Here is a 16,911-nt window from a genome sequence, read left to right as displayed (position 1 = left end):
ATAGTTTGTGGCAGCTCTACTGTTTATGAAATAAATGTAATAAACAAAACAAATTTAAGCAGAGAATTCTGGCGCTGGAGCCAAATTCTGGTGTTAAAGGGTTAAGAGGCTGAATAAGAAACCATTAATAGTATTAGTAATAGTATTGCTTGTCCATCTGGCAATCCCAGGAACAAGTTTGGGTTTGACAGTTGCCACTACTCTAGCACAGTGTCTGCATGCACTATGCCAAGTGTTAAGTTTGGTGGAGTGAGTATTATGGTTTGGAGTTATTGGGCTTAGCATCTTAGTTTCAGTCTGAATGTTTGAGAACACTACGAGATTTTAAACAATTCCCATCTTCCCTAGTATGTGGGAACAGCTAGTGGAAAACATCTTCCAGTTCCAACATAACTGCTCACTAGTCCATAGAGACATGGCTGAGGGAGTGATAGTGGTGTGGGGAAATCTTGACTGGGCTCCATAGAGTCCTGATTTGGACCCAACAGAACAATTTTTGTATGAAGGATAAAAAAAAAAAAAGTCAAATCTGGACCTTCTCTTCCAACATCAAGATCTGACCTAACAAATGGAAAAATGGTCAGACATTGGACAAAACCTACTTCTAAACCTGAAGAAACCTTTCTCAGGAGAGTTGATTCTGTTTCAAAGGATAAGCCGACATAATTTAAAGACCCACTTCAATGAAAATCATGTTTTTGGGGATTTTTAACATTTCTTGAAGCATTTTTCTCATAACGGAGGACATGTATAAAATAATTTAAAATAAAAACTGCATTTCTAAGTATTTCCTTATATAGATGTTGGCTCAGGAGCAGACGAACACCCACGGTTTGAAAAAGCTCAGGTGGCCGGGCTAAAGTCTCCCAACTCCCCTACAATTCTAAGGCATCCACTTGCAGACGAATAGATCCATTAACGTCCTCATTGTCCTTGTCTGAGCTGGAATCTGGCTCTAAAGCTGTGAAGCTGGATTGCTGAAATATTTATTGCCTTTTTTTTTTTTTTTTGGGAGATAAGTGAGCGGGATAGAGTGTAAACAAAGGAATGCTGGGAAATTAGCAGAGCTAACTTGCATGTAAACAGCCACAAACCAGAGTCGATTTCTAATGAGAGGATGTGACTTTTGAGTAAAAAGGGCAGGCAAGAAAATACATGGAGTCTGAGCTAAATATTGAATAATCTTAAACTTAATCATGTTTAGCTTCTAATTTTAATAATGGCCAAAATATTATTAGTATTTAAAAAAATAAAATAAATACTTTAAATAAAAACTTTAAAAAAATACATAATTTATGTAAATACATTTATAAATAAAAATAAATAAATACATTTATGTAAATGTAATTTTTAAGTATTTTTTGTAGTATTAATATTATTAGTAGTACCAAAATACAGGGTTCAGATTCACCCCTGTGAACCCCAATTTAGCTATGTTAGTGAAAAAAGTAAAATATCAAGGTTAACTGCCATGTTTCACTTTGTGCTTCATTATAAATGGCAATAAAATGAATAAATTAAATTGAATAAATAAATAAAGATAAGGGCAATACAAATATCAAATCCTTCCAAATATATAATTTTTTTTTAAACCTAAATAGTTTCACAACTTGCACTGCACCATAAAATACTGAATCAAATCGGTTTTGATTTAATTTAGACAATTTAAATTGAAACTGGTAATTATTTTTCAAGTTTTTAATTATAAACCAAGGGTAATGGGTTATTAAAAAAATGTTTCTACATAACTAATGATTTTAAATTAAACTAAGTTATATTTTCTATGAGTAAAATTATTAATTATTTTGTTAAAAAAACAAACCAAAAAGCTACTTCTTGATAAAATGAAATACAAAATGATGCTTAAAAGGAAATGTAATCCAAAAATTTGATATATCAATACAGCATTTTTCTAGACATGATCAATTTGACTAATTGATCTTTTTAATCAAGTCCCACTTAAAGCGGTAGAAGCGTTAACGTATTAAAAATACTCCTAGTAGCCTAGATTTCTCCTGGTTAAATCCACAATATATTTTTATTTTCCACAATTAAGAAACTTGGATCCAATAACGTTGGCTTTCATAAATGAAAACAGTGCTACAAAAATGTACTAAAATATAAAATCTCAGTGCTTTAGAGCTGCAGTCCTGCTTGTTTAACAGACTATTTTTGATCAGATATTCACCTCAGACAAGAGGCTGCAAAAGCAGGTGATGAGGATATTATTATTATTTAAATAAACGGTCAAATAGTTAAAAACAAAACCGGATTATTCAGGATTCCACTCAATGTGATTAAATTTACCTTAGGTTCACAAACTAGCAATACTTCCTGTACCACAACAAGACTGAACAAGAAAAAGTTGGCATGTATGTGCCGAGATCACAATCAAAAAGGGAACCAAAAAACAATGGAGGTGAAATTATAAATTAAAACTAATTCAATTTATAGTCTTAGCTGATCCATGACTCAATTGTAGGACAATTGAAATCAGATGACCAAAAGTATTTTACTTAACGTTTACTGTGATTTGGATGAATGCACAAAAGATGGCACAACAAATAGAACAGCATTTAAAATATGAGGAAATAAATCAAATTCCCAGAAAAGCTTAATTTACTGCAGATCATCCTGATCGAGTTTTCAGTTGTTGTCATTTTCAAACCATTTAAATAAAGGTTTTATGTGAACTGTGACGTCAGACAAAAACAAATTCAACATTGTTGATCCAAAGTTAGCAAGGAAAGTAAAACAAACTTCACGAACAGACAAACCGAGTCGACCTGAGAGGAGGTCCGCTTCAGTGACAGCTGCAGTCGGCTAACGTGAACCTCAAACTAGCGTTAGCAGCAGCATCCACAGCTGGGCTCTCCGGCCTCGAAAAAACCGCCTGCTTCAAGCTAGCTTTAGCACCCAGCGACCATGTAGCACAGCTACGAAAAAACCCTAATTTTAAGACTTTAAACCGACACTTTTTATACACCACTGAAGCACTAACATACCCTCCAATTTGACCGTCCCCATAATTTACGTTCCCTCATCCACGTTGACCCAGTTAATGCTGACGACTACTGTGTTAGTTAGCCGGCTTCGATCCTTTTTAACTTTAACTGTGCGAAACAAAAAAGTAGTTTGTTTTGGTTGATCAAAAATAGGTTAAACTAACCAGCTTTAGTTAACCGAGTTGTCCCATCAGTAGCTACCTCAGTCGGCGCCTGTTGTATCGTGTTGTTGGGGCTGTCCTCTGCGCCTCAGCCCATCTCCCCCTGATTCAGGACAATGCTGCTCTACCGATCTGTGCTGCCGTAGATCGTGTCTGGTGAAGATGGCCACTCCGAAGCAAAAGTAAAAGCGTCCCACAATTGTAAGTTGTATGCAACCTGTTTCAAGAGTCAAACTCTGATTGGGAACTGGATCTTTCAAAAAACATTTACAGGTATTTGGCAGTTTTTAACATGTAATTGATTCGTATTTTTTAAATGGTAAATAAAGTTATAACTCAGAGAAAATAAAAAGTTAGAGTGAGAGGTTACTCTTTTCATCAGTTCTCAGTGTGAAAGTATAAAAGCGGCAGAGGTGGGCGGCTGTATGGACTGAAAGCAGTGCGTTCATACCAGAGAGGTAATTTAGCGACATCTAACGTTTAACAGCTGCAGTAGATAAACTGGTTTTCCATGACGTTGCTTTGACATGCTATTTTGTTTCTGTAAATAACATGGTGCACAAAGAATTGACATTTTTATGCTGCACATAATTAACATCTCATATATCAAACTTTAAATGAAAGGATTCTTTTTTTTTTGCAGACTTTGTAAATAAAGTTTACTTTGATTACATTATAGTATTTTTAGAGAGATTTAAAGTTCCTTTTTTTCTTATTTTTATTTAATTTTTTTAGGAAATACAAAAGTTAAATAACCTTGTAGGTCGCTCTGTATGAATATTACTACAGATGATGATAACAACATCTATAGGGATGGTTTTGGGGAAATCCCCATATGCAAACTCATAACCTGACACATACTCACATTTAAAAGTTTTTAAATATCATTTCTTAAATTTAAAACGTGTTTGGAAGCAAACCAGTCTGAGTGCATAATCTATCTTAAGTATTTCTTTGTCAATCTATCCTTTACATCAGCATATCTTTGAATCAGGAACAGGTGAAGCTAAGTTTTGAAGTGGAGGCAGGGCGGGAAGTAGCTGCTGCTGCAGCTAAATGTGAAAGTTTCAGTCTGCCTCCGCTCTCCTGACAGGCTCACTGCTTTGCCACTAGTTACCTTACAGTCGACCATGGAAGAGGAGGAGGACACCTACCCAGAGATGAGACGTTTCCTCCACCTGTGGCCCCTTCCGAGGCTGCGTTCCCAGAGTGACGTCTCCGGGTTCCGCTCCAGAGTGTTGCTCAGGCTCCGGGGAGCCCGTTCAGGTAGGCAAACTGCATTCTGACACTCATCTGTTCAGCACTTTAAATGAAAAAACCCACCTAAGGGGGTTAGATTGATTGATTTTTAACCAAAATAAATAAAAAAGATATATTTTTTATTATATAATTTTCAGCTTTGTGCAAAACTTGTGGTTGAAAGTCAGTATTTCCAACCGAAAGGTCAAAGTGAAGATCAAAACAAATAACTTTCTCTATTTGTGTCATTCCTAACAATTATACGTGCACCTGACTAGTAAAATGACTGCCAAACCAGTTTAAAAAAAAAAGGAAGTTGCATTGAGACTGTTCCATCCCTGCACCTTTGTGCTGGGAAGAAGAAAATGCTTAACGAAAGAAAGGCGCTGGCCATGTAACACTTTGGCCGTGGTGTTAACCGACAGTATGTCCTCAGCCCCCTTTTTCAAATGTCAATGTGAGTGTTTTTTTCTGAGCACTCGCAGGCTCATGTGTGTCAGTGGCTAGAACCACTTCCTCTAAGCCATCTCCATCCTGCAGCAGCAGCTCTCCGTTCGCCTCACTTGCTCTGTTTTCGCTGCATCCTTCAGGTTTCAGTAATGTTCAGTTTCTGTCTCACTTGCCTTGAGGACTTATTTATATGTTGCTTTTTCTTGCTTGTTTTTTTTTTAGGTTTTAGACTTTCAAATGCAAAAAGTGTTAGAATTTCCAGTTTCTTGTCACACCTGTATTATAAATAAAGAAAAATATATTGTTTTGCTCCTTTTGAGGTTTTAAAATTTGAAATATTTTAAATCTGATGAGAACATTGATTTATATTATGAATAATGGAATCAAAAGATATTTAAAAAGTTAACTCTTTGGACTCAATTTTTGTTACATTTATCTCCTTAAAACAGGGATGTCAAACTCAATCGCACAGGGGGCCAAAATCCAAAACACACCTTAGGTCGTGGGGCGCACAGGATAAACATTAATTGAACACACTAAAACGAAATTTTAAAAACTTTAAAAATGTATTTTTTAACATTATTATGAATAAAAACAGGCAGGAATTTTATTCCAGAATAAATCAACTTAACTTTCAATATTTTACTATCCATAAAGATATATTTTGTCAAAATTATACTAGTTAGAAATACTTAATTACATTGGACCATGTTTAATAATAAAATAAAATGATCTGGAGGGCCGGATCCGGCCCCCGGGCCTAGACTTTGACATATGTTCCCTAAATATCAAGTTTTTTAGGGATAAATTGCTTTAATCTCTAGTAAAATTAGCATTTGACAAGAATTAAACATTTAGAGGTCACAATCAGACCGACTTATTGCACTGACTAAAAAAAAACAAATGTTCTAAAGTTCTTATTTGACAAATTCTTTTATCTCCTACTGTATTTAAATTAGATTAAATTGGTTTAAAACAGTTTTGTGAATTCTGAAGCACTACAAATGTATAATATTAGCTTTACAGAGAGAATGTGTCATTGGGAATGCAGTCTATTTAATCTGAATGTAAGCATGTGAACATGACGTATGATAATGCGCGGGCAGATTGGGTGACGCTCCTCCTTGAAAATAGCATGTTGTCTCAACGATGGATGCTGCAGCAACTGTAATTACAGGGCTTAGAATAAGAAGAAAAAAAGAAATAAGACAGCAGAAGTGGATCACAAAAGACGAGTTCAAAAAAGACAAAAGATGTAAAAAGGGATGAGCAGAAGAGAAAAAACTTCCCTCTTTTTGGATTCTCTTTCCAAAATAACAATAATTACAGATCTTTTTTGACTTGAGTGTTAATAATCACTTGCTTAAATGTGCTTTGTGCAACAGCAGCTCTTTCCCCTTCACTCTTGACAGTCTTTTCTTAGCAGCAGCCATGCTGGGCCTTCAGTTCTGTTAGAAACATTGGGGAAAAATATTTCAGCTTAAGAGAATCCTGGGTATGTTACTGGAAAACCATCAACAGGTGAATGAGAAACAACAAAACAACTCAAAGTTAGGTAATTTAGGGGGATGATGGATCAGAGGCTAATTTTTTCTTAATTTTCATTCAAATTTCTTTTAATTTTTGATCCAAAATTGAGAAAAAATGGAACAAAAAAAATTAAAAAAGCAGTCATCAACGCTCACTTTGTCAGTCTATTTATACATATATTCTTAGTAGGTTTACACAATCACAGCTCATGATAAACTTTAGCTGATATTGAATTTATAGGGATTATTTTGTCTTTAGTTTGAGGATTCATAGAAATAAGGATGTGTTATTACAAAACCAAACATCCATATTTTGTATTTCTTGGTATTGCTCTAAGATTTATGCTGGGACCCCTTTTCTTTAGACAGCAGATGTTCCGTCCTCATGCAGGGCGACCACCCACTCACATTTCCACTTAATGCTTCTCCGCTGTTCAGTTTGTTTTTTAAATACCTAAACGGAGCTTCAATGTTTACTAGGCTTAGGTGAAGTACCGCACAGTTTACATGGAACTTAATTCTGGGAGGTCCCCAGAGTCATTAAGCCAGTCAGTCAATACAATAAACAAAAAAAATTACACGTCAAAATATGTTAATTTCCCTGCCGGAGCAAGTAGGGAAAGTGAATTCGTGAGGGAGTAATAGGAATAGAGAAACTTAAGTGTTTATAAACACGTATTTAGATTTTTTTAGATTAATTATCTGGGATTATCTGTTTAAAAAAGTGGAACAATGTTAAGTTTTCACCAGATATTGTTCACAATCTAAATTCAAAGTGCCTGATAGAAAAACTCTGATGACCCAGCATTCTAGCAGCATTTAAACGCATCATTTACACACATATCTGGGAGACGTGAACATAGTCTCGTATCAGATTTGTGTGTAGGGGTGGCTTTGTGTGTGTGTATCAGGCAATTTATGTGTACTTTTGAAGATTTGTATGTGTAGTCTTAAGCTGCTCTAATTTAGAGTTGTGTGTATGTAAACAGTACAGTAGCCTATTTTGTATTTTGTAATTTGTGTACATGCACAGATGCATATGCACACAGTTACACACAAAATGTATTGCATGAGTTTCAAATGAAGAATTACACACACACACACACACAAATCAAAAGTTACACACTAATAAGCAAATGCAAGTTACAAAAAAAAAAAAATACGCACACGAATCCAAAAAACACACAAATAGGCAGACACATGTTTCTGAGTCTTTGTGTGAAATCTCACCAAAATTTTGTACACGAGAATCCGGCGAAAATGAATTTTGGCGCTAATGAATGACCTCCCCCCTAAGGCGATGACATCACTGTGAGTGAAAAAAAAAATAGAGTTGGCCAAAAATTGTTTAAAAATAAATGTAAAAAAATACACTGACAATACCAAAACACAAATGTCAGGGATATGAAAAAGGAAGTTTTGAAATTATTATGGGATGGCTATACGACCTACAGTTTGGTGGCCATCTTGTGGCAAAGTTTGAGATTAAGCCATTTTTTTCATGTTTTTCCACAATGTGGGGAAAAAAGAAAAATTTTGTTCAAGCAATTTTCATAAAATTTCACACACGTCGCCAGCAATCCCTGGAGTTGACCTTTGACCTCCGAAAAAGGATGCCGTCTTGAATTAAAAAATTAAAAACAACTTTAGTACCAGTAAAAAAACAAAAACTCCTCCTAAGGATTTAACTTGTTGGGTATCATTGAGGAAAAAAATGTTGAAATTCAAACCTGAACAAAATGATATAACACGGGGTATGAAAATTTAAGGAATGTGGGCGTGGCTTGCAAAAAACCTCTGTTGCTAAGGAAATCCAAAAGTTTACTTTTGCCGATTCTTCTGAAACTCACGTCTATCTGTTTGGTATCAACAGATGACTAAAACATAAAATGGTTGCTATGGAGATCAAACCAACAGAAAAGCCGCCATTTTGAAAAAAGTGAATTTTACATCAACTTTTCACCTGCAGCTCTGACTATGTTTGGTCAAATGTGGGCACCGAGGTGGCGGGGGGTAGCGACTGCAGGCCATACAACACCACTCGTGGCTTTGATTTGATTTCTTATATAATTGCAACATAAAGTTAAAAATTAAGTCAAAAGCCTAAAAACTCAAACAACTCAAATAATGTGGATTTTAGAAGATACATACAACAAAACAAAACAAAAACCTAAATCTGTATGTTGTAACAACAGGAGGTCAAACTTAAAGTTAAAATCAATCTAAAATACAATGTAACACAAACACAGCATTGGTACAAATCTTTTTTATTATTAGAAGAAGAGGTACAATTTTTCTCCCTGCATATAATTTTGCAAGAATCGTATCACTTATGTTTTACAAAACCATTTGTTGGAATAATGCAAACAGCCCGAGCAATTATTTCTGCTTTCTTCTTAACACCTTAATTTCAGCAGCAAGACAGAGCATGGGGCCCCCCCAGTGAGCTCTCTGACAGCAGGTCCTAAAATAGCTGTTGCTGTAGATCCGGCTATCTGCAATTCACTGGGGCCTCTTTCATTTTTGGGCCATACGAAATGTACGTTCCCCTTACTGTAAAACCTGTTCCAAAAGAACAACACGAACAGTGAAAACGAAAAATAATGTTTCTGTTTGCACTCACTTAGATAGAATGCAAAACGAGAATTTTATTTTGTAGTGCATTACATGCTGATCACTTCCTGCTGCACCGGTCCGTCTTCATTCTCAGGAGTTCAGAACTCCCCCGGGTGTTTGTTGTTTTACTTGCGTTTGGTTTAAATTTGGATACACCAGCCTGACTCATAGCTGTCCTGTGCACCACCATGGAAGAGAATGATATGTGCAAATGTTTTTTTGGCATACGCAGTTTTTGACTTATTTTGGATGATTTGAGATGTTTAAGTATCTGTTTTAGGACAAATCAAAATAGAAACTTAAAGCACATTTATGGTAAAAATGAAGTGTTGCCTTTGGTTTATCTACAAAAAAGAATAAATCTGGAAAAAAAAGTCATCTTTTACTATTGTCTGTACATTTAAAACATGAAAAAACCTGCTTTTTAAATTCCAGCTGCAGACATATTTCTAAAGTTTAAGGAAATATGAATGATGATTAACAGGTGGTGTCTGCAAACCAATAAATTCACCGACCAATCAATAACACACAGGTGTATTGTGTTGCCTTGGTGGTTAACCAAACATCTGAGATGCATTTTAATTGTTTAGGAACTTAACTATTGGACAAATTTAATTAACGCTATATAACTATTTGTACCATATTTGATCCACCCATTTCTAAGACCCCCCACGCCCCCATCCCTTCAGCATGATCCGAACTTTCATAAAAACCCCATTGTATATAACTACGTCCATATTTCATCTCATGTAGTTCCTCATCATTCCACTAGAGGCAGTGAAACGACTTGTCTTGCTCTTTTCAAAATGGCAGCTTCCATGAAATCTCAAAAACACTTTTGGCGGGAAGAAGTTTAGCTAATTTTTATAACTTTTTACTGAGTATATCTCATTTATTGTTACTCATTTTTTAAAATGAGCATTCGCTGTGTTGAAAAAATGCAAAATTTGTTGATAATTATTTATTTATGACAGAAATATCAAATTTCAGATCAAATCCCCCTAAGTATCTTAATTGATACTGCCCACTTGATAAATAATTGATAAATCCCATAAATTTGAAAAGAATTTGAATTTTCTGTCAATTCTTTGGTGTGATGGGCTTTAGAAGGTTAAATTTGTCTTCTTGATTTTGGGCCATACAACGTAAAAAACATATAAATAATATTTAAATCTTGTCAGGTGCTGCTTTCAAGCCGTTAGTCCATTGGTGACTTGTTCGTTTAGGAGTTTCATCACTGGATGGGTAGAAAAGTCAATGTCTCACTTCCCTTTTCATTCCCCGCATCTATCAGTAACCGTGTGGTTACTCGCTAATCCTTTAACTATTAATATGTACTGAAGCGTCTTAGCGGCAAATGAACAGGATGTCAACAACCTGAGGCACAGGCTAAAAATAATGTGTAGTTTCTGAAGTGAATGCTTGTAATGGAAATTTAATTATAGCTCGATGGCTATAGGTCACAGAAAAAAAAAGTTGACTACATCATCGAAAGAACCCTACTTTGAGTTGTTTCTATACTAGACTATTGGAGAATGTATGTGAGAATTAAGATTAATGTTTTCAGATTATCCTCAAAGCTATTAGAAAGTCAACTATTAAGGTCGTTTTTTATTTTTTTTAAGAAAATAGTTTTTTCTACATTTGTAATAATATTTTTTTCCTTTACCTTTTACTTCTTTGTGTCTTTTTAATCATCGGATATACACACCAAAGCCTTGTTTCCACTAGGTGGTACGCTCCTGTCCGGTTTAGAATGGTCCAAGCAACTCATTTGCAAATGTTTTTTTTTGTGGGTAAAACACCAACTTTAAATGCAAAAATTGCAGCATTTGAAACAAATGCTGCCAGATTTTCCGGAACCATGGAAAAAACTTCATATGTGATGTTTCTACCACCTTTGTGCAGGTTAGATATTGTAGGACTCAAAAAGTATAAGCATTTTGAAAACTTTTACAAGGGTACTTTAAAAGAAAAACTATAAAAAGTTAAAAACAAATCATTTTACAGTCTAAAAAATAACTGAGATAAAGAAATAACATCAGCTTTTTAGAATTCTTTTCTACAATGAAAGCAGCTTATTGTGTTATGTATGCGTATATTTGCAAAGTAGCAAACAATAAATCACATAAAAAGAGAATTAAATGTGCAGCTATTCATAGTGATTGAAGGTTGGTCTCCCCTCAGGGGTCCCCCTTCTCACCATTTGCCCCAGGTGGTTACTCACCTCACCTGTTGACAGGCAGTTCTTCTGAATAAATCATACATAGAGAGGAATTGACCTCAGGTTATGCTTTATTAAGTGCCATGGTTATTTACATCCTGCTGCACCGAGACAGGAAGCAAGCTAAGAACACACATCATAATTAAACAGACAGCACAATTCATGATAAAAGTTAGATTAGTTTTAGAGTTGGCACATTTCAGGTTGCATGTGGACATCTTTTGCTACACAAGTAAAATGTATTAGTTGACTTTGGTCTTTAAGGTTTTATTTATTAACTAAAGAGCATTAAATTTACCTTGTGTCCATCCTGAGCAGAGTGTTGACCTCAAGCTATCCATCCGTCTATCTTCTAAACTCTTTTGGGGTTGCTGGAGCCTATCCAAGCCACTGTTACAGAGTACAAACCTGGATGGTTCACCAGTCCATTGCAGGGCATTCACACAGATTCCCTTTAAATTTACACAGTTGTGAAAAAGATATTGATGTGATTTTGTTTGTCATTTTACGGTTCAGCACCTCCACGTTTCTCAGGTTGTCTTTTGATGACGGTTCTGATCTCCTGGTGAAATCACGATTAAAAGTGAGATGTCTTCTTAGTCAGCCTTTCAAAGATCAGTTGCCCTAAATTTTGAATTTTATTTTATTTTTTTACTTTTTTCATAAAAAACTTGTTGAATTAATGAATGGATGACTGTTTTTTAATGCAAAAAGTTAAAACAAATCAGCACATTAGAGAAGGATTTGTCAGTTTAATTTGAACAAAGAAGTTTATTTTTGTTTTTTCTAGGTAACCTAATTATTCTAGAATAAAATTGTATTTCCCATACTTAATTTCAGACCTACAATGTTGGAACAAAATCAAAAATAAGTAAAAATCAAGTATATGTACACTTAAAAAGTGTACTGGCAGTTTACCTACAACTACACTTCATGGGATTAAATTGACCAACTTTTATTTATTTTGTAAATTATACTTAGAAGTTCCCTTAAAGAAACCATTCCGGTATATTATTAGGTTACGGACGATAAACACATTTTAGCAATCACCAACACATTTGTTTATCATCTTCAATGGACTCCCTCAGAGCGTTGTCTTTTTTATTCTTGAGTTTGATTTCTTTTCTTTTTTTTTTACCAGCAAAATGCACTAGAGTTGCATTGTGTTTTTCATTGCATTTGCTAATATGTTGCAAAAGTGTACTGGAAAAGTTCTTTCTTAATCTGAGTAGACCATCATGCTTTTTCAGTTTTTTAGGCTTATTTTGGGTTTAGCTTATTTCAGCTACATGCTAGCTGTTTCGGCTATATTAGACATTTTAACAGTTGTTTTTGGCTAATTTAGCATTTAGATTATATTTCAGCTACATGCTAGCTGTTTTAGCTAATTTAGGCTATTTCTCAATTTTTTAGGCTATTTTGGAGTTTAGCTAATATTTCGGCGACATGCTAGCTGTTTTTGGCTAATTTAGAATATTTTTCCGTTAAGCTAATATTTTAGCTAGCTATCAGCTTCAGCATTTTCAGCTTGTAGCGTGAGCATTTTTAGTGATCAATTTCAGCAACTTCAGCTGTCAGAACTAGCATCTTCAGTTCAGCTTTCAGCATTCACACTAGCGTTATCGCAGGTAATGCTATATATCTATATTTTAAAAATATTTTAGTATTATTTTTCTTTTATGAAGATTACAAAAATGAATTATTTAAATTTTTACATTAGCGCTGTGATTGTTAAACTTTTTCTGTTTGCCTACAAACCGACCCCGCCCCCACATCAGAGAAGAAAACAGTTATGTGACCCTCATAAGAAAAACTTTAAAAGCATAATTACATAGAGAAACACCACAAACTATAGATTATTTCGGATATATTTTTGTAATTACCAAGAACGCAAAATAAATCTGCTTTAATTGGTTCAAAAGCACCATAACCTGGTACACGACTCTATAACATTCAGACCTTCCATCCGTGAGGGATGCTGGAGCAGAGGAAGAAGGAAAACCCTGACAAACAGAGACGGAGACAAACACAGGCTGAGAGACGACGGCTGGGAGGGAGACGGAGGGCCTGAGATGGAAAGAAAAACCATTAAGTTTTAATGCTCTTTATTTTAGCAAGTACATGCAGGAGGGGAGGAGCAGAGGGTAAGACAACGAGGGAGGAATGAGCAACGCAGGAGGGCAGTGCAGAGAGAACAGGGGGAGGAGAAGAGACGAGGGGAGAGAGAGACAGAGAGAGTCAGGAAGAGGCAAGGATCAGCTCACAGAGCTGATCACACTCCTCCTGGGGTCAAATCATGGAACATGATGGTAAGTTTCCTCCTCCTATGAGAAAAATGCACTTCCCTCTGTGTCTCTGACCATCTGTCTGTCTGCGATCTCTGTGGCTGAGCTAAATTTACTTTCCTCACAGGGCATAGTCCATGCTGTCACCTGTTAGTTGGTTTGTGAGTTGTTTCAGAGGTTAGGGGCAAACAAAGGCGTTGAATGAGGCTGTGTGTCTCACGAATTAGCTTTGTGAGGGAACATCGATGAAAAAGGAGCTCCATGAGTCAACAGAGATTCATTTGGTTGGTTTGTGATAACATGTTGCAATGAGAGTGACAAATGTCCTCGTTGAGGTAAAGAAGTCAACAGCTGGAGCTTGTTTTTCTAGTAGGTCCACACCTCTCCCTGATCTCAGAATTTGACACAAATGTGTCACACCTGAACTGTAGAAGCTGCTTTGCTTTGAGGAATATTCCTTTGTGCACCTGACATCTGTGTTATCCTACAAAGTTGTTACGAAAATGATTCCTGCTTTAAAAGAATCCACGTTCACATGTATGCTTTTCATGAGATGTTACAGCAACAACTTCATTATAAATCTTTCTGCAGAAATCCAAATTACAATGAAAAACCCCCAAATGGGCACCGCGGGTTGCCAGGTTGGTAGATACCAAATGGTAAATCTATTCTGCTTGTTGCATTAACCAGATTGTAGTTCAAGGGAAATTATTAAAATATTACTTTCAAACTTACTGAGCTTGTGTGTAATGTGTGTGTGTGGTTTGGAGATGGACATAAAGCAAATTATTGCAAATTTTTGAGTCAGCATTTTTGCAAGGCAAAGTATCCCCACACGAGGGTGCGTGCACGCATGAGCACACGTGCATGACCTCAAGCTGCCGTGTGCATTTTCTCTCCCTGCTGTTTAATAAACATTTTTTACATCAATGCAATCCAACGTGGATATTAAGGGAACTCCATCATCTCGCTAAATTTATCCAGACATGTCTTTTTTTTTTCCAAAACCAAAAGTTTCTGTTTACAATAGCATGTTTATGGTGCATTTGGAATTATTGTGTCAGACAAATACATTAGGCGGGTCGTACGGGCCTCACTCAGCTGAAAACAGACCTCGGCGCATCCGTAGATGCTGACTGGACGGTGGCCAAAGCAGTCACCATCAACCAGCTGCAATCTACTTTTAAACAAGCCTCCAAAAGAGACGCAATTCCCTAAAAGCCGCACAACACAACTGGTAGCTGTCATGCTAACCACAGCAGCTTTAGTTGTAAACAATGAGTCAAACGTGTTGGAGTAGGAAGCTGTTAAAATAAAAGATGAAGTCTGCCTCATACTTTTTCCCCAAACAATCTTTTATTTTTTCCATCTCATAGAGGGAGGGGCTTTTTTTTCCTGTGGTTATTATTAACCGTGCCCTGCAGTAATGCATCCGTCTTTCCTTTAGCCCTTTTTATGCCCGTCTCACTACCTTTCTGTCTCTCCAGCTCGCCCTCTCCCTAAGATCTCTGACTGCCTGTCTGGCAGGATGTCAACTATTGATTTATACCAGCAACATTTTAGCAGTGATGGCAGCTTATGGGGCTTTGCAGAGCAGAATACAACAAACAGGAGATCAGGTTTCAGACAAGCTGGCTGGCAGATGTGAAAAAGGAGGAATGGAAACCATTGTATCGGAAAATAATAAGAGTGCACTGATAAATGATCAAGATTTTTTGTTTTTGTTTTTAGTTCCTCATTTCAGAGTTAGGATTTTTGCTAACTATAAGTAAAAACACAAAAAATTTTTAAAAAATGTATTCATTTTCTTAAAGGGGCCATACCAGAATAAACTATATCCATATAAATGATCATAGATTACATTCGAAACACTAAAAAACAAATTATTTATGAAATATGAGTTATTTTTGCAGACTCTTATTATACCCGCAAGTAAAACGACTCGATCTCTGAAGCTCCGCCTTTCGCTCCCTAAAGGTACCGCCCACTTCATGATGTCATCCTAGAGCCGTCCTCGTCAGCATGTCACCCACAAAAAAATGGGTCGCGAAGCTAATCACCGCTAGCTCGAGCAGCTAGTTTTGCGAAGAAAGTGTTTGTGTTAGCATGGGGACAGAACAGACCTTGTGACATCAGCACGAGAGGACCCGCTTGTTTTCGTAGACATGGGAGAGCGCAGGTTTTAAAGGATTACTCAGAAATATGTGAATGGATTTTTAAAAAGCGCTTTGGGGTTGTTTATAGTGAGAAATAAAATAGTAAGCTCAAAAAGTTTATTTTTTTTCATGGTATGGCTCCTTTAAATTATAAAAAAAATGTCTGTTTTACTCACTAAAAAAATAAAGTAGGGCTGCCACAAACGATTATTTTAATAGTCGACTAATCACCGATTATTTTTTCCAATTAGTCAACTAATTGGGTCATGTGAAAACTGGATGTAAAGCACACATTTTAACCAATCGTTAGCTTTAAACTAACTTAAAACTAGACATATAGCATTACCTGCAATAATATGCTACAAGCTGAATTTGGCCACTGAAGATGCTGGTGCTGGTGGTAGCTGAAATTGATAGCCAGCTAAAATATAAATTAAATGCCAAATTAGCTTAAAAACTGAAAAAAGGCTAAGTTAGCCAAAACAGCTACCATGCAGCTCAAGTATTAGAAAAACTCAAAAAAGCCTAAAAAACGAAAAAAGCCTACAGTAGCCAAAATAGCTAGCATGCAGGTGAAATATAAGCTAAACTCCAAAATAGCCTAAAATACTGAAAAAAATCCTAAATTAGAAAAAAAAGCTAGCATTTAAAGCTTAATTGTTAGCTAAACTCCAAATTTGCCAAAAAAAAGCAGAAAATAAATAAATTAGCCTAAATTGCTAGCATAAAGCTAATTGTTAGCTAAAGTCCAAATTTGCCAGGAAAAAAAGAAAAAAAATCATGAATTAGCTAAAACAGTTAGCGTGCAGCTGAATTATTAGCTAAACTCCAAAATAGCCAACAAACAAACAAAAAAAAAAGTCCAAATTAGCCAAAATAGCTAGCGTGCAGCTGAAATATTGGCTAAACTCCAAATTAACCTTAAAAAACAAAAGAAAATCCTAACTTAGCCTAAATAGTTCGATTTCATATAATATAAAGTAATTACTAATCGACTATTAGTTGTCGACAATTTTAATAGTCGATAAGTCATCGATTAGTCGACTAATCGTGGCAGCCCTAATGAACACTTCAAAATATTATAGCGTATTTATATATTTTAGAGTTATTATTCGCAAATACAATATAAAGAATAATTTTTTCTGTTTATTTGAGCTTTTTTAGGTCTATATACTATCCTTCCGTAGTCAGACTTATTCATAAAATGTCAAAGCTATATCGTCACAACTTTAGTCGTAGGAAAATA

The 16,911-nt window shown here is 35.6% G+C and overlaps 2 protein-coding genes across 8 annotated transcripts in view; one reads left to right on the top strand and one right to left on the bottom strand.

The window, feature by feature from the left end:
• The window catches only part of LOC112161777 (pleckstrin homology domain-containing family A member 1), a 23,991-nt gene extending 20,591 nt beyond the window's left edge, over positions 1–3,400 (bottom strand). Inside the window, exon 1 of one of the 7 annotated variants that reach the window (XR_002921952.2) lies at positions 3,170–3,400. The gene's annotated coding sequence lies outside the window, so the exon portion shown is untranslated. The remainder of the gene's footprint in view (positions 1–3,169) is intronic. The other 6 variants (XR_002921953.2, XR_004949130.1, XR_002921954.2 and 3 more) reach the window with 6 other exon arrangements.
• A 113-nt stretch (positions 3,401–3,513) lies between these two features.
• Positions 3,514–16,911, top strand: part of phactr2 (phosphatase and actin regulator 2) — a 53,518-nt gene continuing 40,120 nt past the window's right edge. Inside the window, exon 1 of the mRNA XM_036215381.1 lies at positions 3,514–4,432. Within this exon, the coding sequence (XP_036071274.1) occupies positions 4,297–4,432 (136 nt within the window). The 5' untranslated portion in view covers positions 3,514–4,296. The remainder of the gene's footprint in view (positions 4,433–16,911) is intronic.

The sequence above is a fragment of the Oryzias melastigma genome, linkage group LG15, assembly GCF_002922805.2.
Source record: "Oryzias melastigma strain HK-1 linkage group LG15, ASM292280v2, whole genome shotgun sequence".
NCBI lineage: Eukaryota > Metazoa > Chordata > Actinopteri > Beloniformes > Adrianichthyidae > Oryzias > Oryzias melastigma.
The sequence above is the reverse complement of the archived record's forward strand: the minus strand, read 5'-3'. Positions and strand labels throughout refer to the sequence as shown.